This window comes from Cnephaeus nilssonii (genome assembly GCF_951640355.1).
Source record: "Cnephaeus nilssonii genome assembly, chromosome: 24".
Taxonomy (NCBI): Eukaryota; Metazoa; Chordata; class Mammalia; order Chiroptera; family Vespertilionidae; genus Cnephaeus; species Cnephaeus nilssonii.
Window position 1 is genome coordinate 4,028,349 of NC_137095.1, and position 14,268 is coordinate 4,042,616.

Consider the following 14,268-nt stretch of genomic DNA (forward strand, 5'->3'; position numbering starts at 1 on the left):
AGGAGGCAGCCGATCCATGATTCTCTCTCATCATGGGTGTTTCTGTCTCTCTCTCCTTCTCCCTTCCTCTCTGAAATCAATGAAAAATATATTAGCCCTAATTGGTGTGGCTCAGTGGATAGAGCATCGGCCTGCGGACTGAAGGGTCCCAGGTTCGATTCCTATCAAGGGCATGTACCTTGGTTGCGGGCACATCCCCAGTGGGGGGCGTGCAGGAGGCAGCTGATGGATGTTTCTCTATCATCGATGTTTCTAACTCTCTGTTTCTCTCCCTTCCTCTCTGTAAAACAATCAATAAAATATATTTTTTAAAATAGAACAGATGAACCTCAGAACATGGGAATCAGCCATTTACATCCCAACAAAAGGAGAGCCCCAACTCTGCCGGCCCCCCCCACCCACGCCCACCTCCCCCACACACCCATGACCTGCTCTGGCAAATGAACGCCGGAAACACCTTCTTGTAAGGCTACCACCGCCGAGGAAGGTGTGACGTAAGGAAATGACTGTCCCGGAATCACAGGTTCTGCCGGAGCCGACCGAGGGACAGGCTGACGGCAACCCGGGACGATCGCTAACCCGCAGGGACCGTAAAGGCGCCCCGGTCCGGAGCCAAGCACTGTAAGACGGGATGGGAGGACGATTAGGAGAGAAACAGACAGGCAACTTTTCCAAGCTGAAAAAATTCCTGGGGCCCGGCCGGCGTGGCTCGGTGATTGAGCGTCGACCTAGGAACCAGGAGGTTATGGGTTCGATTCCCGGTCAAGGGCACATGCCTGGGTTGTGGGCTCGATCTCCAGGGTGAGCCGTGCAAGAGGCAGCCGATCCATGATTCTCTCTCATCATGGATGCTTCTGTCTCTCTCTCCCTCCCTCCCCCTTTCTCTGAAATCAATACAAATATTTTTTAAAAAATTAAAAATATATATCATTTACTCATGACGTCCTAGGACTGGCAAAGCCGAGAACAGGGTAGGAAGAAGTGTGTTCACAACCCCCTTAGGACGCCTGGCCGCTGGCCGTGTTGGATCCCCGTGGGCAAGTCTGACCATGAACAAGCTCCCTGACGCGTCCCTAAACCTGTGACTTTTAAAAAATATATTTTACTGATTTTTCACAGAGGAAGGGTGAGGGATAGAGAGTTAGAAACACCGATGAGAAACATCCATCAGCTGCCTCCTGCACGCCCCCCACTGGGGATGTGCCCGCAACCAAGGTCCATGCCCTTGACCGGAATCGAACCCAGGACCTTTGAGTCCGCAGGCTGATGCTCTATCCACTGAGCAAAACCGGTCAGGGCCATGCTTTTTTCTTTATTATTAACTAGAGGCCCGGTGCACGAAATTCGTGCACTCGAGGAGGGGGGGGTTCCCTCAGCCTGGCCTGCGCCCTCTCGCAGTTTGGGAGCCCTCAGGGGATGTCCAACTGCCGCGGACGAGGGAGAGGCTCCCGCCACGGCTGCTGCGCTCCCAGCCGTGAGCCCGGCCCAGGGCTTCTGGCTGAGCGGCGCTCCCCCTGTGGGAACGCACTGACCACCGGGGGGCAGCTCCTGAGTGCGCGTCATAGCCACTGGTCATTCTGCGGTTCGGTCGATTTGCATATTAGCCTTTTATTATACACGGAGTGGCCAGATGATGATGACCTCTGAACGCATAATAATCTGGCCACTCAGTGTGTGTGTGTGTGTGTGTGTGTGTGTGTGTGTGTGTGTATTTTAGAGGCCCGGTGCATGAATTCGTGCATGGGTGGGGTCCAGCCAGCCTGGCCAGGGGGAGGGGACATAGGCAGTTGGCCGGCCTGCCTGCTGGTCGAACTGGTCAAGGGGACAATTTTTGCACATTAGCCTTTTATTCTATAGGATATACACTGAGGGGCCAGATGATTATGCGTTCAGAGATCATCATCATCTGGCCACTCAGTGTGTATTTTTATTGATTTCAGAGAGGAAGGGAGAGGGAGAGAGAGAAACATCCATGATGAGAGAAAATCATGGATCGGCTGCCTCCTGCACGCCCCACAACTGGGGATGGAGCCCACAACCTGAGCGTGTGCCCTTGACTGGGAATTGAACCCTGACCTCCTGGTTCACAGGTCGATGCTCAACCACTGAGCCACGCCGGCCGGGCCGCTGAGCCTGTTCTTGATACTTCCACTTGGAACCAAAACCCACCCCTGTGCACGGACTGGCGGCGCCGGGCTTGTCGGGGGTCCCTTACCCACGGACACGAGCGAGGTGACGCCGCCGCCTTTGGGGCGACACACAGAGGCCGTGGGGAACCCGGCCTCGTGCAGGAACATGGCGACGTGGCTCTGCACCTCGATGAGGTCGGGGGTCTTGCTGGACTCGGTGTTGCTGATTTTGAGGACGTACTCCGTCGGGCCGCCCGCAGCATCTCCCGTCCTTGACACGCGCACGCGGAAGTTCTGGTCGTCGTAGCTCGGGAGCGGCTGGATCTCGGACACCTGGAACCCGAACTCGGACTCCACGAGGGCACAGGCCTGCGCCTCGCTGAACGCGGGTTTGGCGAAGGCCTGCGACCGCTGGTCATCTCCACTCGACATCATGTCGGGGGGACAGAGCCTAGAGAGGGGAGTTAGAAACGTAACGGACATATTTACTGATTTACTGACATATTTACAGACATATATGTTTATTGATTTCAGAGAGGAAGGGAGGAGGAGAGAGAGAAACATCCATGATGAGAGAGGATCATGGATCGGCTGCCTCCTGCACGCCCCCCACTGGGGATCCAGCCTGCAACCCTGGGCATGGGCCCTTGACTGGAATCGAACCCAGGACCCTTTGGTCCACAGGCCGACGCTCTATCCACTGAGCCACACCAGCCAGGGCTAAAAAAATACTTTTAAAAAGAAAAGTATAAACCTCACTGCCACTCCCCTCCACAGCCACCTTCCCTGACCCTCCGATCCGAAGTGATTTCTCTGCTTCCAGCTCACACGCCCCTGGGCCCCAGGCCTGTTCCCCCGCCTGTTCCTGCCGTCCCATTCTTGCCAACCACGCCTCATGTTGACTCTCTGACCAGACCCTTTGCTTTCAGGAGCAAAGTTAAGTCGATCTGATCTCGTGACAAAGCCCGAATGGGGTTTCAAACCCATTTTTGCACCTGAAAACTTCTGGGAACCAGGATATCCCGTCACACCAAATTTGGGCTTAAGACTTGACATGGAGCCCTAACCAGTGTGGCTTAGTGGATAGAGCGTCGGCCTGCAGACTGGAGGGTCCCAGGTTTTATTCCGGTCAAGGGCATGTACCTTGGTGCAGGCATCACCCCAGTAGGAGGTGTGCAGGAGGCAGCTGATCGATGTTTCTCTCTCATTGATGTTTCTAACTCTCTAGCCCTCTCCCTTCCTCTCTGTAAAAAATCAATAAAATATGTCAAAAAAAAAAAAAAAAAAAAGACTTGACATGGAATTTTAACATTATTCCTTCTGGGGATTTACACACTGGTGTAAGCCAATATTCAGAATGTAATGTGTAACACGTTACAAAGTCCAGGGTTTTACTCTTAACTCTTTAACTAAAGAGTTCAAGCTTTGCCGAAACCGGTGTGGCTCAGTGGATAGAGCGTCGGCCTTCGGACTCAAGGGTCCCGGGTTCGATTCCGGTCAAGGGCATGTACCTTGGTTGCGGGCACATCCCCAGTGGTGGGTGTGCAAGAGGCAGCTGATCGATGTTTCTAACTCTCTATCTCTCTCTCTTCCTCTCTGTAAAAAATCAATAAAAATATATTTAAAAAAAAAAAAAAAAAGAGTTCAAGCTTTAACTAAAGCTTCAAAGTTTTAAGAGATAAACATTCTTTCAAGTTTTAAGGATGTCAGAATTCTGAATGTGTTATGAATGAAGGCCAATCTCCCTCCCTCTACAAAATCCTATATAATAAAAGCCTAATATGCTAAGTGTCCAGTCATCCATTCAACCAATCAAAGTGTAATATGCTAATGATATGCTAAGGCTGCTCAACCGCTCGCTATGACATGCATTGACCACCAGGGGGCAGATGCTTCAGATGCTTGCTGCTGAGGTCCGGCTGATTGGGACTGAATGAGATGGGCTGGACACGCCCTGGAGCCCTCCCGCATCCCTTCCCAGACCCGATCGTGCACCAATGGGGGTCCCTTGGCCGGGCCTGTGCCATCTTGCAATCCGGGACCCCTCGGGGGATGTCGGAGAGCCGATTTCGGCCCGATCCCGCAGGCCAAGCCATGGGACCCCACTGGTGCACGAATTTGTGCACCGGGCCTCTAGTGCTCCTATACCATCCTTGAATGGGGTTGTTAAGCTTCTGCTCGAACAGTCCTATTTTCTAAACGAGTGTAAAGCAATGCTGGCCGCTCTAGCCTGGTGCCTGGTTCAGTGGCTCACGCCAGGCCCATCAACCAGGAGGTCATTGCTTGATTCCCGGTCAGGGCACATGCCAGGGTTTCAGGCTCGATCCCCAGTAGGGGGCGTGCAGGAGCCAGCCAATAGCTGATTCTCTCTCTCATCATTGATGTTGCTATTTCTCTATCTTCCTTCCTCTCTGAAATCAATAAAAACATATTTAAAAAAAGAGAGAATTATTAGAGCATTCAAAATAAAAAGACAGCCTGGTATAATAAAAGTTGGTCGTGCCCTAACCGGTGTGGCTCAGTGGATAGAGCGTCGGCCTGCAGACTCAAGGGTCCCGGGTTCGATTCCGGTCAAGGGCATGTACCTTGGTTGTGGGCACATCCCCAGTCGGGGGTGTGCAGGAGGCAGCTGATCGATGTTTCTCTCCCATTGATGTTTCTAACTCTCTATCCCTCTCCCTTCCTCTCTGTAAAAAGTCAATAAAATATATTTTTTAAAAAAGTTATGCTGGTTAAGTGTATTTTATCACAATGGGGAAAAAATGGAGCAAAAAATGTTGTTACACTGGGAGAAATAAAACGTAATTTAGCCCCTGCTTTGCTACCTCGTCTCTTACGGGGAGTTGGACTCGATCATCCCTTGTAGCTCTACCATTCATTCTATGCTTCTAAAGTGCTTTCTTTTTTTAATTTATGTAATTAATTTTTTTTAGTGCTTTCTTTTTTTAAAAAAATAACAGAGAGGAAGGGAGAGGGAGAGAGAGTTAGAAACATTGATGAGAGAGAAACACCGATCAGCCGCCTCCTGCACGCCCCACACTGGGGATGTGCCCGCAACCAAGGCACATGCCCTTGACCAGAATCGAACCCGGGACCCTTGAGTCCGCAGGCGGACACTCTATCCACTGAGCCACACCGGTTAGGGCAAAGTGCTTTCTTTCTTTCTTTTTTTTTTTAAGTGCTTTCTTTTTAAACTTAAATTTGCTTTTTTTTTTTTTTTTTTTAATACAAGGACCCCAAACTATGGAACTAACGGCCCAGATCAAGTCAGTTCTGGAAAGTAAATAAATCCAAAGACACGTGTTTAACCAAACGTCTCCTGAGTGTGTGGAGGAGGCGAAGAAGGGACTCCAATCCCACAGGCAGCTGGTCTGCGTCCCCTGCCAACGGGTGGGGTTTTACTTAGTCCTTCCCCCCCCCCCCCCCCCCCCGCCCCGAGAAAGGGCCAGCGCCAGGCCTCCTGCCAAAATCTCACCCACCTTTGTCCTGCAACCAGGGGGGGGACCTTCAACTCCACACACTGTGCAGGCCACGCCATCACACCCTTTCCTCCCCTTCGCTCCCCACGCGGTACAAAGTCCAGGAAGTTCTACCTTGGCACCTGCTCCAAAGCGGGCCTCCTGCTCCTGCCACTCCTCCCAGGAGGAGAGCAGGAAGTACACAGGCAGGTGCCTGCACCCCACACCTGGCCCAGGTGGAACCGAGGAAAGAAGGGGTGCCTTCCTGCCAGAGGCTCCCGGAGCCCGGCCAGGCGGGGCTCAGTGGTTGAGCGCTGACCTAGGAACCAGGAGGTCAGGGTTCGATTCCCGGTCAGGGCACAGGCCTGGGTTGTGGGCTCGATCCCCAGTGGGGGGCGTGCAGGAGGCAGCCGATCCATGATTCTCTCTTCATGGGTGTTTCTATCTCTCTCTCCCTTCCTCTCTGACATCAATAAAAAATACATTAAAAAAGTAAAAAACTGCCCTAACCGGTGTGGCTCAGTGGATAGAGCGACGGCCTGCGGACTGAAGGGTCCCGGGTTCGATTCCGGTCAAGGGCATGTACCGTGGTTGCGGGCACATCCCCAGTGGGGGGTGTGCAGGAGGCAGTTGATGGATGTTTCCCTCTCATTGATGTTTCTAACTCTCTCTCCCTCTCCCTTCCTCTCTGTAAAAAATCAATAAAATATATACTTTTAAAAAGTAAAAAACAAACAAACAAAAACACGGAGGCTCCCCGGCCTTTACCCCAAAGGGGATCGGGGCGCAGGAAGGCAGGGAAGTCGAGTCTGGTTTTCAAGGACAGCGATGCACTGCTGGGCGCTCCGAGGGGCTCCCGCTGGGCTGGGGAGTGGGGCGCTGCAGGGTGCTGGGGACCCAAGACGCAGGGGGCACCCGGATCGGTTCACAGCGCTAAGGGTGCCAGGTCCAGCGGACCGCACCCCCGTGGGGGTCTCCACGCTCCAGCTCTGGGGTCATGCACCGGCGGCCTCTGAGCCCGAGGCACTGACCCCCAGCCCGCGGGGAGCCTCTCTGCTCTCGGGGCGGCCCCCCTTCCACCGCTCCCCCGCCCGCCCGCCCGCCCGCTCGCTCACCCGCTCGCTCACCCTGCACGACCCGCGGTCCGAGGCGGCGTCCGCTGCCCAGCAGCCCGGGCCGAGGGCTGACGCTCGCGCTGCGCGGTCTCGCGCGGTCAGATCTCGCGTGGGGCGGCAGCCACTGACCTGCAGCACCTCGGCCCGCCCCAGCTCCGAGCCCGCGACCCCTGACTTCTGATTGGCTCCTTGAGAGAACCCCGCCGCCAATCAGCGCAGACGAAGGGACGGCGAGGCCCCGCCCCGCCCTATCTAGACTATGCAGGACGAGATTAGGCTTCTGATTAGCTCCCTGCAATCTGACCCCGCCTCCTCTCGGTGCTCACGTCTGTCAAAACCTGGAGGCCTCTCCGCGTAACTGGGATTCTTGTTTCTGATTGGCTCTTCGATATTATGCCCCGCCCCCCGGTGAGCCGCTCCGTGCGGGCTTCCGGCTATTGAGTTGTACGGAGCAGCGGCCACAGTCCGGGTAGGAGGTTTGAAGGACCGTGTTTTCTAGGGATCGTAGGTGTCTGGGCGCCACCCTTTCTCTTTCCTCCTCTTCCTGCGGGCAGCACGCACCCCGGAGGCCGCCTCCGGACCCCCGTCCCAGGAACTGCAGGCCTGATGGGAGGTCCCGGCGGGCGGGCTGGCTGCCTTCTGCACCAGACCCAGCTCCCAGGATCGCGGGCAGAACAGTAGGTCTGCACACTCCTAGTGCTTGCTGATGGGGAGCTTCAGGGGGCGCAGGGCCTCGACCAGACACACAGCACCCCATTTCCTACTCTCTTCCCGAGCCCCTGATTTCAATATAACGGATGGAAAGGAGGCGGGGAGGTTTCCCAGGGGCGGGTCAGTAGTTGGGTCGGAAACTGGAATAGAGTCCGATTCTCTCCCCGCGGAGAAAGTGCAGAAACACATGATTCCCAGGAGGCTGCCCGAGCATCACGGTGTAGAGGCCGGAATATTTGGGAACCCTCGTTGTCAAGGACAACCAGGCTCTGATGGACAGCTGGATGCACTCCCGCAGCCCACAGGACTTCTGAGGGGGGATCTCGCCACCCGCCCGCGCAGGCACCTGGGTCCTTGTTTTTTGTAAATGCACAGCCCCCACTCCCGGCCCCCCACGCTTTTATTCTTTTTTTTTCTATCAGGATGTAGCGCCCTCGGTTATCTGGGACCGTGATTGGCTCGGACGTTTGCCAAACCTCTGCCGAGGGCTGGCCTTCCCCGCTTTGGATTTGGGCCTTATCTCCAAGTAGCACGCTCTTTCTGCAGTCCCATTCTTAACCATCTCTTCCCTCTAGGCTGTGAGAGACCAGCTTTGATTTGGTTTTCTGTAGCCAGAGTCTGACTCCTGGTGGGTTCCTGAGGGCACTCTGCTTAACTGTCCCTCAGGCAGCGCGTAAATTCTCCCCCCTCACCATGTTCATTTTGTCCTGTTCTTTTTTTTTAAGTACATTTTTATTGATTTCAGAGAGGAAGGGAGAGAAACATCAATGATGAGTATCATCAATCGGCTGCCTCCTGCACGCCCCAGTTTGAAAATTCTAGATGCCATCCTATTTCTCTTTGTTAGGTGTTTTGTTTTCAGTCACCACAGAATATTTTATTAGAAGAGTCAAACATGTGATAATACAATTTTCTTTATTAAAAATAATTTACAGCATCAATAACATATACACAATTGTCATCAACGGAACTTCGCCTCCAATATATTTCTATACAATACTTAGCGTCATTGAACTTAAAACTGCTACACGATGTTGTTGGCTTTAGATGACTGACAATCCGTAGTTGTGTAAGTGAGACGTGTTCAGGGTCACGTGCTGTGGGAAGTGGGTGGGAACACCGGCACCACCCCACTCGGGGAGAAGGCCACCGAGGAGGCCCAGTCCCTCTCCTTCCCCCCACAAATCACACCGAGTCAACTCCCAGCATCTCAGTGCCGCTCCGAAACCCAAAGGCAAAGGAAGGTGTCTTAACCACAGGGAAACGCCCGTCAGTCCATCCCTCCCCGCCGGCCGCTCGCCCGCGGAGGCGATGCACACAGTGACCACGCGTGCAATGGCCTGGCCCTCATCAGGTCTGAGCTGCACCCGCCCCTTCAGAGCCACTGGAGTGTGATCACCCATGAGAAACCGAGCAGCCTGGCCACGGGGTCCTGACCCTTCACTCAGGGGTCACCTGGACGTCTGGAGACAAAACAAGCACCGTGACAACTGTCGGCCCGGGAACCTTCCAGAACCTTCGGCGTAACCACGCAGTTCAGTGGCGGGTGCCATTCTCACTGACCCAAAGGCACGGAACATGGCAACGCTCTAGCCGTGTGCTGGAACTCAACACTTCTCTCCTCTCTTACGGAACCACATGTCCTTCCCACAGTATTTTTTAACACATCATTACCAGATAGCGTTAACAAAGGGGATAAAACAATAAAAACCAACCAATGCCACGTTTCTGCACACACAGTGCTTGGCTGGAGGCAGAGTTGTCCGGTACACACGGACACATCCATTTCCCGCCCCATCGTTTTGGCTCAGAGATGAAGAGGCCCTGATCCTGTTCCTGAAACACAAGGTTTGCTGGGACCATTACTGGGTGAGGCAGGCGGAAATCTAAGTGCTTAGTTCATAGCTTGCTTTACTGTCTTCATCTCTGGATCCCATGTTTATGACCCCCATGCCTCTGCCTCAGGCGATATAATATCCTCAAACCCAATATAGATGCCCGCCCCAACTCAATCTGGAATTACCATTTCTTCAAACCCTATCACGGGTGTTTCAACGTTCACCTTGGAAATTCTCCATCCCCAACTCATGTTTTCATGTAAATTAGGAACACACGTGCACTGACAAATACACAGACTAAAATAACAGACCATTTGATCTGAGTACCAGGTAGCATCTTTAATAAGGGGGTGTCGGCCTCCAGCCGTCTAAGGGTCGGAGCACGTGCTTGCAGGGCGCTGAGGGTCGGCATGGCTGACTGCTAAGGCCTCAGAGCTCTGCACCCCCTGGGGTCGCGCTCCGGCATCGGAGAGTCAGGAGCCCTCTTCCTGGGCCACGTGACCTCACGCTGAAGTGCAGCAATGAATCAGGTCACACTCAAGATCTCAGGTGAGAAACATCATGAAAATTGCCTTCTGCCACGGAGGTTAATTTCCTGACTTAAAAAGGGGCATGGATGGGACTGTCTGAAATTCATTACCCAGGCTTCTTCTTAAAAGCTGCCCGCTTCTCGGAGACCGAGCCCTCGAGGGGGGAGCCGACGCCTCTGGAGAGAACTGGCAGCCGAGCAGCCCCTCCGTGTCCCATCCTGAGGGTCAGCTTTGGTTACAACAAAACAGGACCACCCCCCGCAGGTCACCCAAACCAAGGAAAACACGGATTCAAAAGGACAGGACATCGACCTGAGTCACTAAGCAACAGCCAACCCTTCCAATGCCTCAGGGGGCAGTTTAAGTCCAGAGGAGCCACTTGAGTGTTCATGATGAGCAGCTCCAAGGGGTGGAATCTGGTTGGCGACCCCCAACTACCAGCTCCCGGGGTGACAGCGCCACACCAGGTGAGCAATCGCCTCCTCCCCTCAGATAGCCAGCCGAGCCCCGCCGGAGGCTCCGCCGCAAGTGCCCGGGTGTTAGGGCTGCGCGTGACACATGTCACTCGCCGTGGGGGCGGGGCCACACTCTGCCCCGCCCCGTCCAGCCCCGCGGGGGAGGGACGTGCGGAGCTGCAGAGGCCGGGCTTGGAGGGCCTCCCTGGCAGTTGGGCTGGGGCCCAGGGTACCCCGGCGCAGGTCTCCACCCGGCACCGCCCGAGGAGGAATTCGTCCACCTCTTCATCTGATCCCAACTCGCACAACGTTAGCGCCTCGGCGGGCTTCCGCCGTCCCCCTCTCCCACCCTGACGCCAACACACAGCGCAACAGCTTTAAAGATGCAACACGGAACAAACCACTCGGAGGCTCCTCACAGGAGAATCGCCAACAAGTCAAGTCCTGCCTTTATTTACAGTCGGTGAGGACGCCCTCACTTACCTCTCGTCCACCACACACTCACGCTGAGTCTAGCAGTGTTAATAGCACCATTCGTATAGGATTGAAAATCAAGATTTCATTCTGCCGCTACGTGATTCGGAGCCCCTCTCTCCCGCGAGGAGACAGGGCGTCAGGAGTGTCTGCAGCGCCAGGCGAGGTCCCGGGTCCAGCACAGAGGCGTGGCTTGCAGTCACGTTTGGAAGGGATCCATGGGGAGTGGGTACTATGAGAATTTTCGTGCCACAAAGTTTAATAATCCTCCGTGTTTGTACAACGTTATTTCCACGTCATTGTCAAACGAAGCGATCACGCTGAAGACCTTCCCAGTGCTTGTCTGGAAACAAACAGAAACACCCATGAGTGGGGGGCCTCCGTGCCCCTCAGTGGTCAGGACCGCTGTCCCCTACGCAAGGCCGCTCCCCCCCACGTTCTGTCCGGGAAACCTCTCCTGCTCGCCCACCACCCGCGATGCCCACCCCGGGCCTCGCAGCTACAGAGACAGTGTCATCCCTGATTCTAAAGGGTCACATGAGCTCGCCTAGAACACGAATCCCGCCCGGTGGATTCTGACTGTTAGCCCGGAGGCCGCACTCACTGCTCACGTCCATCTCACCGCACAGAACACCCGCTCCCCCTCCTCTCTCCTGAGAGAAAGCCTGTGCCTCTGCCCTGCCGGTCAGCCCTGCCTCCCTGAGGAGCGGCTCCGGCGCCGATGAACGTGGGGTCAGGACAGAGCTGAGCAGGAGGCGGCCGGCACGTGCGCCCGCCCCCCCCCCCCCCCCGCCTCCCTCGGAGCTCTCACCCCGGAAGGCCGCACGGCCCCTGCCCAGCTCACGGTCCCACCCGACGTCTGAGCAAGTCCCGGTGACCGCGGAGCCGCACGTGCAGCCGTCCACCCGCACGCGGCGCCCTTGGGACTGGGGGTACCTTCACGTCCAGCGTGGCTCCAGGAGACAGCTCCTCAGGGAAGGCCAAGGAGAAGGTTTCGCGGCCGGAGAGGCCCAGGGCCGCGGCGCTCTGCCCGGGGAGGAACTGCAGGGGGGCGATGCCGATGCCCACCAGGTGGTCTTTGTGGATCTTCTCGTAGCTCTCCGCCAGCACCGCCCTCACGCCCTGCAACACACGTGCGTCACGTCCCTCCGTCGCCCCCGAGGCTCCTTACTGCACTTTGTACAGGAGGAGGGACTCTACTCTGGCCTCTCCGTAACAACTTTCCAGCTCAAACAAACAAACGAACGAACAACCGCTCCAGCTCCCAGCCCACACTCAGGTCGACGCACCAAAGCATCCGGGGCCTCTTACAGGCTGTTCTGTGCCCTCCAGGGTGCGGGGGGCCTGGGCCCAGGAGGGCTCCTGCCTGTCCCTGGAGGGTCTCCCCTGTGCTCGCCCCCCTCCCGAGATGCCCCTACAATCCAGGAACAGGGAAGGGGCAGCTGATGAACTCGGTGCCCCGCAGGGGAGGGCACAGCAGCGCCTGCGCAGACAACGCCGAGTGCAGGGGACACACGACGCCGGGAAGGCCCGGCCCACCCAGAGGACAAGGCTCCGCCCGGGTGCTGGCAGGAAGCTCTGCGCCCGTCCTGCTCCCCAAGGGGAGGGGTTCTCTCTGGAGAAGCAGCCAGAGCAGCTCTAGGCCCAGCTTCTCAACTTTCAAAAATCGCCGCCCCCTCAGGAGCCTTAGTTAGACATCCCCCATCACACCTTCCCCACTGCTCACCCTCCGAAGTTACCCCCCGACACACAGTGCATGTCTGTGTGCAAACCTGGACCCCCGAGAAGGGGCCCGGCTGTGCCACCTGCGTGTCAGTGTCCAATGAGCGGACAGGCAGGGACCACCTGCGACAGGAAGAGGCCCAGAACGTAGAAAGCGAAGACCAGGAACATCTCAGAAGGCAGGAAGGAAGGCAGGAAGGCAGGCTACGCCGATCACTGCCATTCACGGTCCTTGTAAAAGCTCAGAAGAGGAGCTGCATGCGCCCACCACCCAGGCCGTCCATTCAGGGCGTTAGGATGAGAAGACGAAGCCTCACGCACACGAGGCCGAGAGGGGTGAGGCCAGCCTCCGACCACCACACCTGCAGGGACCCACTCGCGCCCGACGTCTGAGGTGGCGGGGGACACACACCACGCATGCCACGGACTGTGCTCGCCCGCCGTCCCGCTGCTGCCCCCCAAGGAGCCGCCTCAGGAGCCGCTCCCTGGCAGACGGCCAGGCCCCGTCAGCGCCACGTGGGGAAACCGAGTAAGACTGGGCCCACACCTCGGAGCGTGCACCTCCCTGGAGCAAATCCGAGACGAGGAAGTGCAAGGGGGGCCCGGCACATAAAGCTGCCAGTGGGGACACATCACTCCCCATTTCCTCAAGTAAGAAAAGGCCGCCCTGACCCGTGTGGCTCAGTGGATAGAGCGTCGGCCTGTGGAATGAAGGGTCCCGGGTTCGATTCCGGTCAAGGGCATGTACCTTGGTTGTGGGCACATCCCCAGTGGGGGGTGTGCAGGAGGCAGCTGATCGATGTTTCTCTCTCATCGATGTTTCTAACTCTCTCTCCCTCTTTCTTCCTCTCTGTAAAAAATCAATAAAATATATTTTTTAAAAAAAGAAAAGGCTGATGTGGGCTCAAGTTCAGAATATTAATGCAACTAGCTTATGTAAGATCGATCACTCATAAAACCCACACACATTATAAGATCAAAACAAGCCCAAAAGTCCCAAAGGGTAAAATACGCCTGGAGAGGGTGCTGCGGGTGCAGTTAACCCTGAAGCTAAGAGAGGAAAGGTAAGGCTCGGTACCAGCAGATACGGGCCCTTGGCCGCCCAGTCTCGGGAGCTCCCGGAGCCGTACTTCTTTCCCGCGAGGATGATGAGCGGGATGCCTTCCTTCTGGTACAGCTCTGCCGCCTCGAACACATCCAGCTGCGGACGAAGACAGACCAAGGTCCTCACACACAGCCCGGCGCAGCCAGCACGGTCCCCACGCCCTGCACACCCTCTTACCGTCTGCCCCGATGGGAAATGGATGGTTTTGGGAGCCGGCTTCCCGATGAACTTATTGAAAAGCTTGATGTTTGCGAAAGTGCCTCTTGTCATCACGGCGTCGTTGCCTCTCCGGGCTCCGTAGGAGTTGAATTCTCGGGGGGTAAGGCTGTAAGAAAGCCAGGAATCGTACTTACTCACGCACTTCATTAATTACAGAAAATTCCCAGCTTCTACGCAAGCAGGGAAAACGGGACAGCGAACGCCCAAGGAACTCAGCGTATCTGAACGGTACACATTTCAGGTCCTTTCTCTAGGAGACAGGGACCCTTAAAAAGACCACCAAAAGCAAGAAAAAGAAAAAAAAAAGACAACAAAAGAAGTCAGGGCTTCTTACTATCAGGCAACCAGTTAACACTCTACGATCCCTGTCTCCGTTCCTTTTTGATGGTTTGTTCCAATCAGGACCCAAATACGGTTCGTGAATTCATCGCGTTCATCTCGCTCCTTTAACGTCTCTTTGTCCCCTTGTACTTCAGGGCATGGTTTTCTGCATCTAGGCTGTGCCGACTGCC

General features: G+C 55.7%; 2 protein-coding genes across 2 annotated transcripts in view; both read right to left on the bottom strand.

Annotated features, from left to right (window-relative positions):
- HYKK (hydroxylysine kinase) overlaps positions 1-6,853 on the bottom strand; it is an 11,128-nt gene extending 4,275 nt beyond the window's left edge. Inside the window, exons 1-2 of the mRNA XM_079764242.1 lie at positions 6,715-6,853; positions 2,115-2,580 (exon numbers count right to left, since the gene is read on the bottom strand). Of these exons, the coding sequence (XP_079620368.1) occupies positions 2,115-2,564 (450 nt within the window). The 5' untranslated portion in view covers positions 2,565-2,580; positions 6,715-6,853. The remainder of the gene's footprint in view (positions 1-2,114; positions 2,581-6,714) is intronic.
- A 1,451-nt stretch (positions 6,854-8,304) lies between these two features.
- The window catches only part of IREB2 (iron responsive element binding protein 2), a 42,339-nt gene continuing 36,375 nt past the window's right edge, over positions 8,305-14,268 (bottom strand). Inside the window, exons 19-22 of the mRNA XM_079764020.1 lie at positions 13,715-13,862; positions 13,511-13,633; positions 11,647-11,832; positions 8,305-11,053 (exon numbers count right to left, since the gene is read on the bottom strand). Of these exons, the coding sequence (XP_079620146.1) occupies positions 10,943-11,053; positions 11,647-11,832; positions 13,511-13,633; positions 13,715-13,862 (568 nt within the window). The 3' untranslated portion in view covers positions 8,305-10,942. The remainder of the gene's footprint in view (positions 11,054-11,646; positions 11,833-13,510; positions 13,634-13,714; positions 13,863-14,268) is intronic.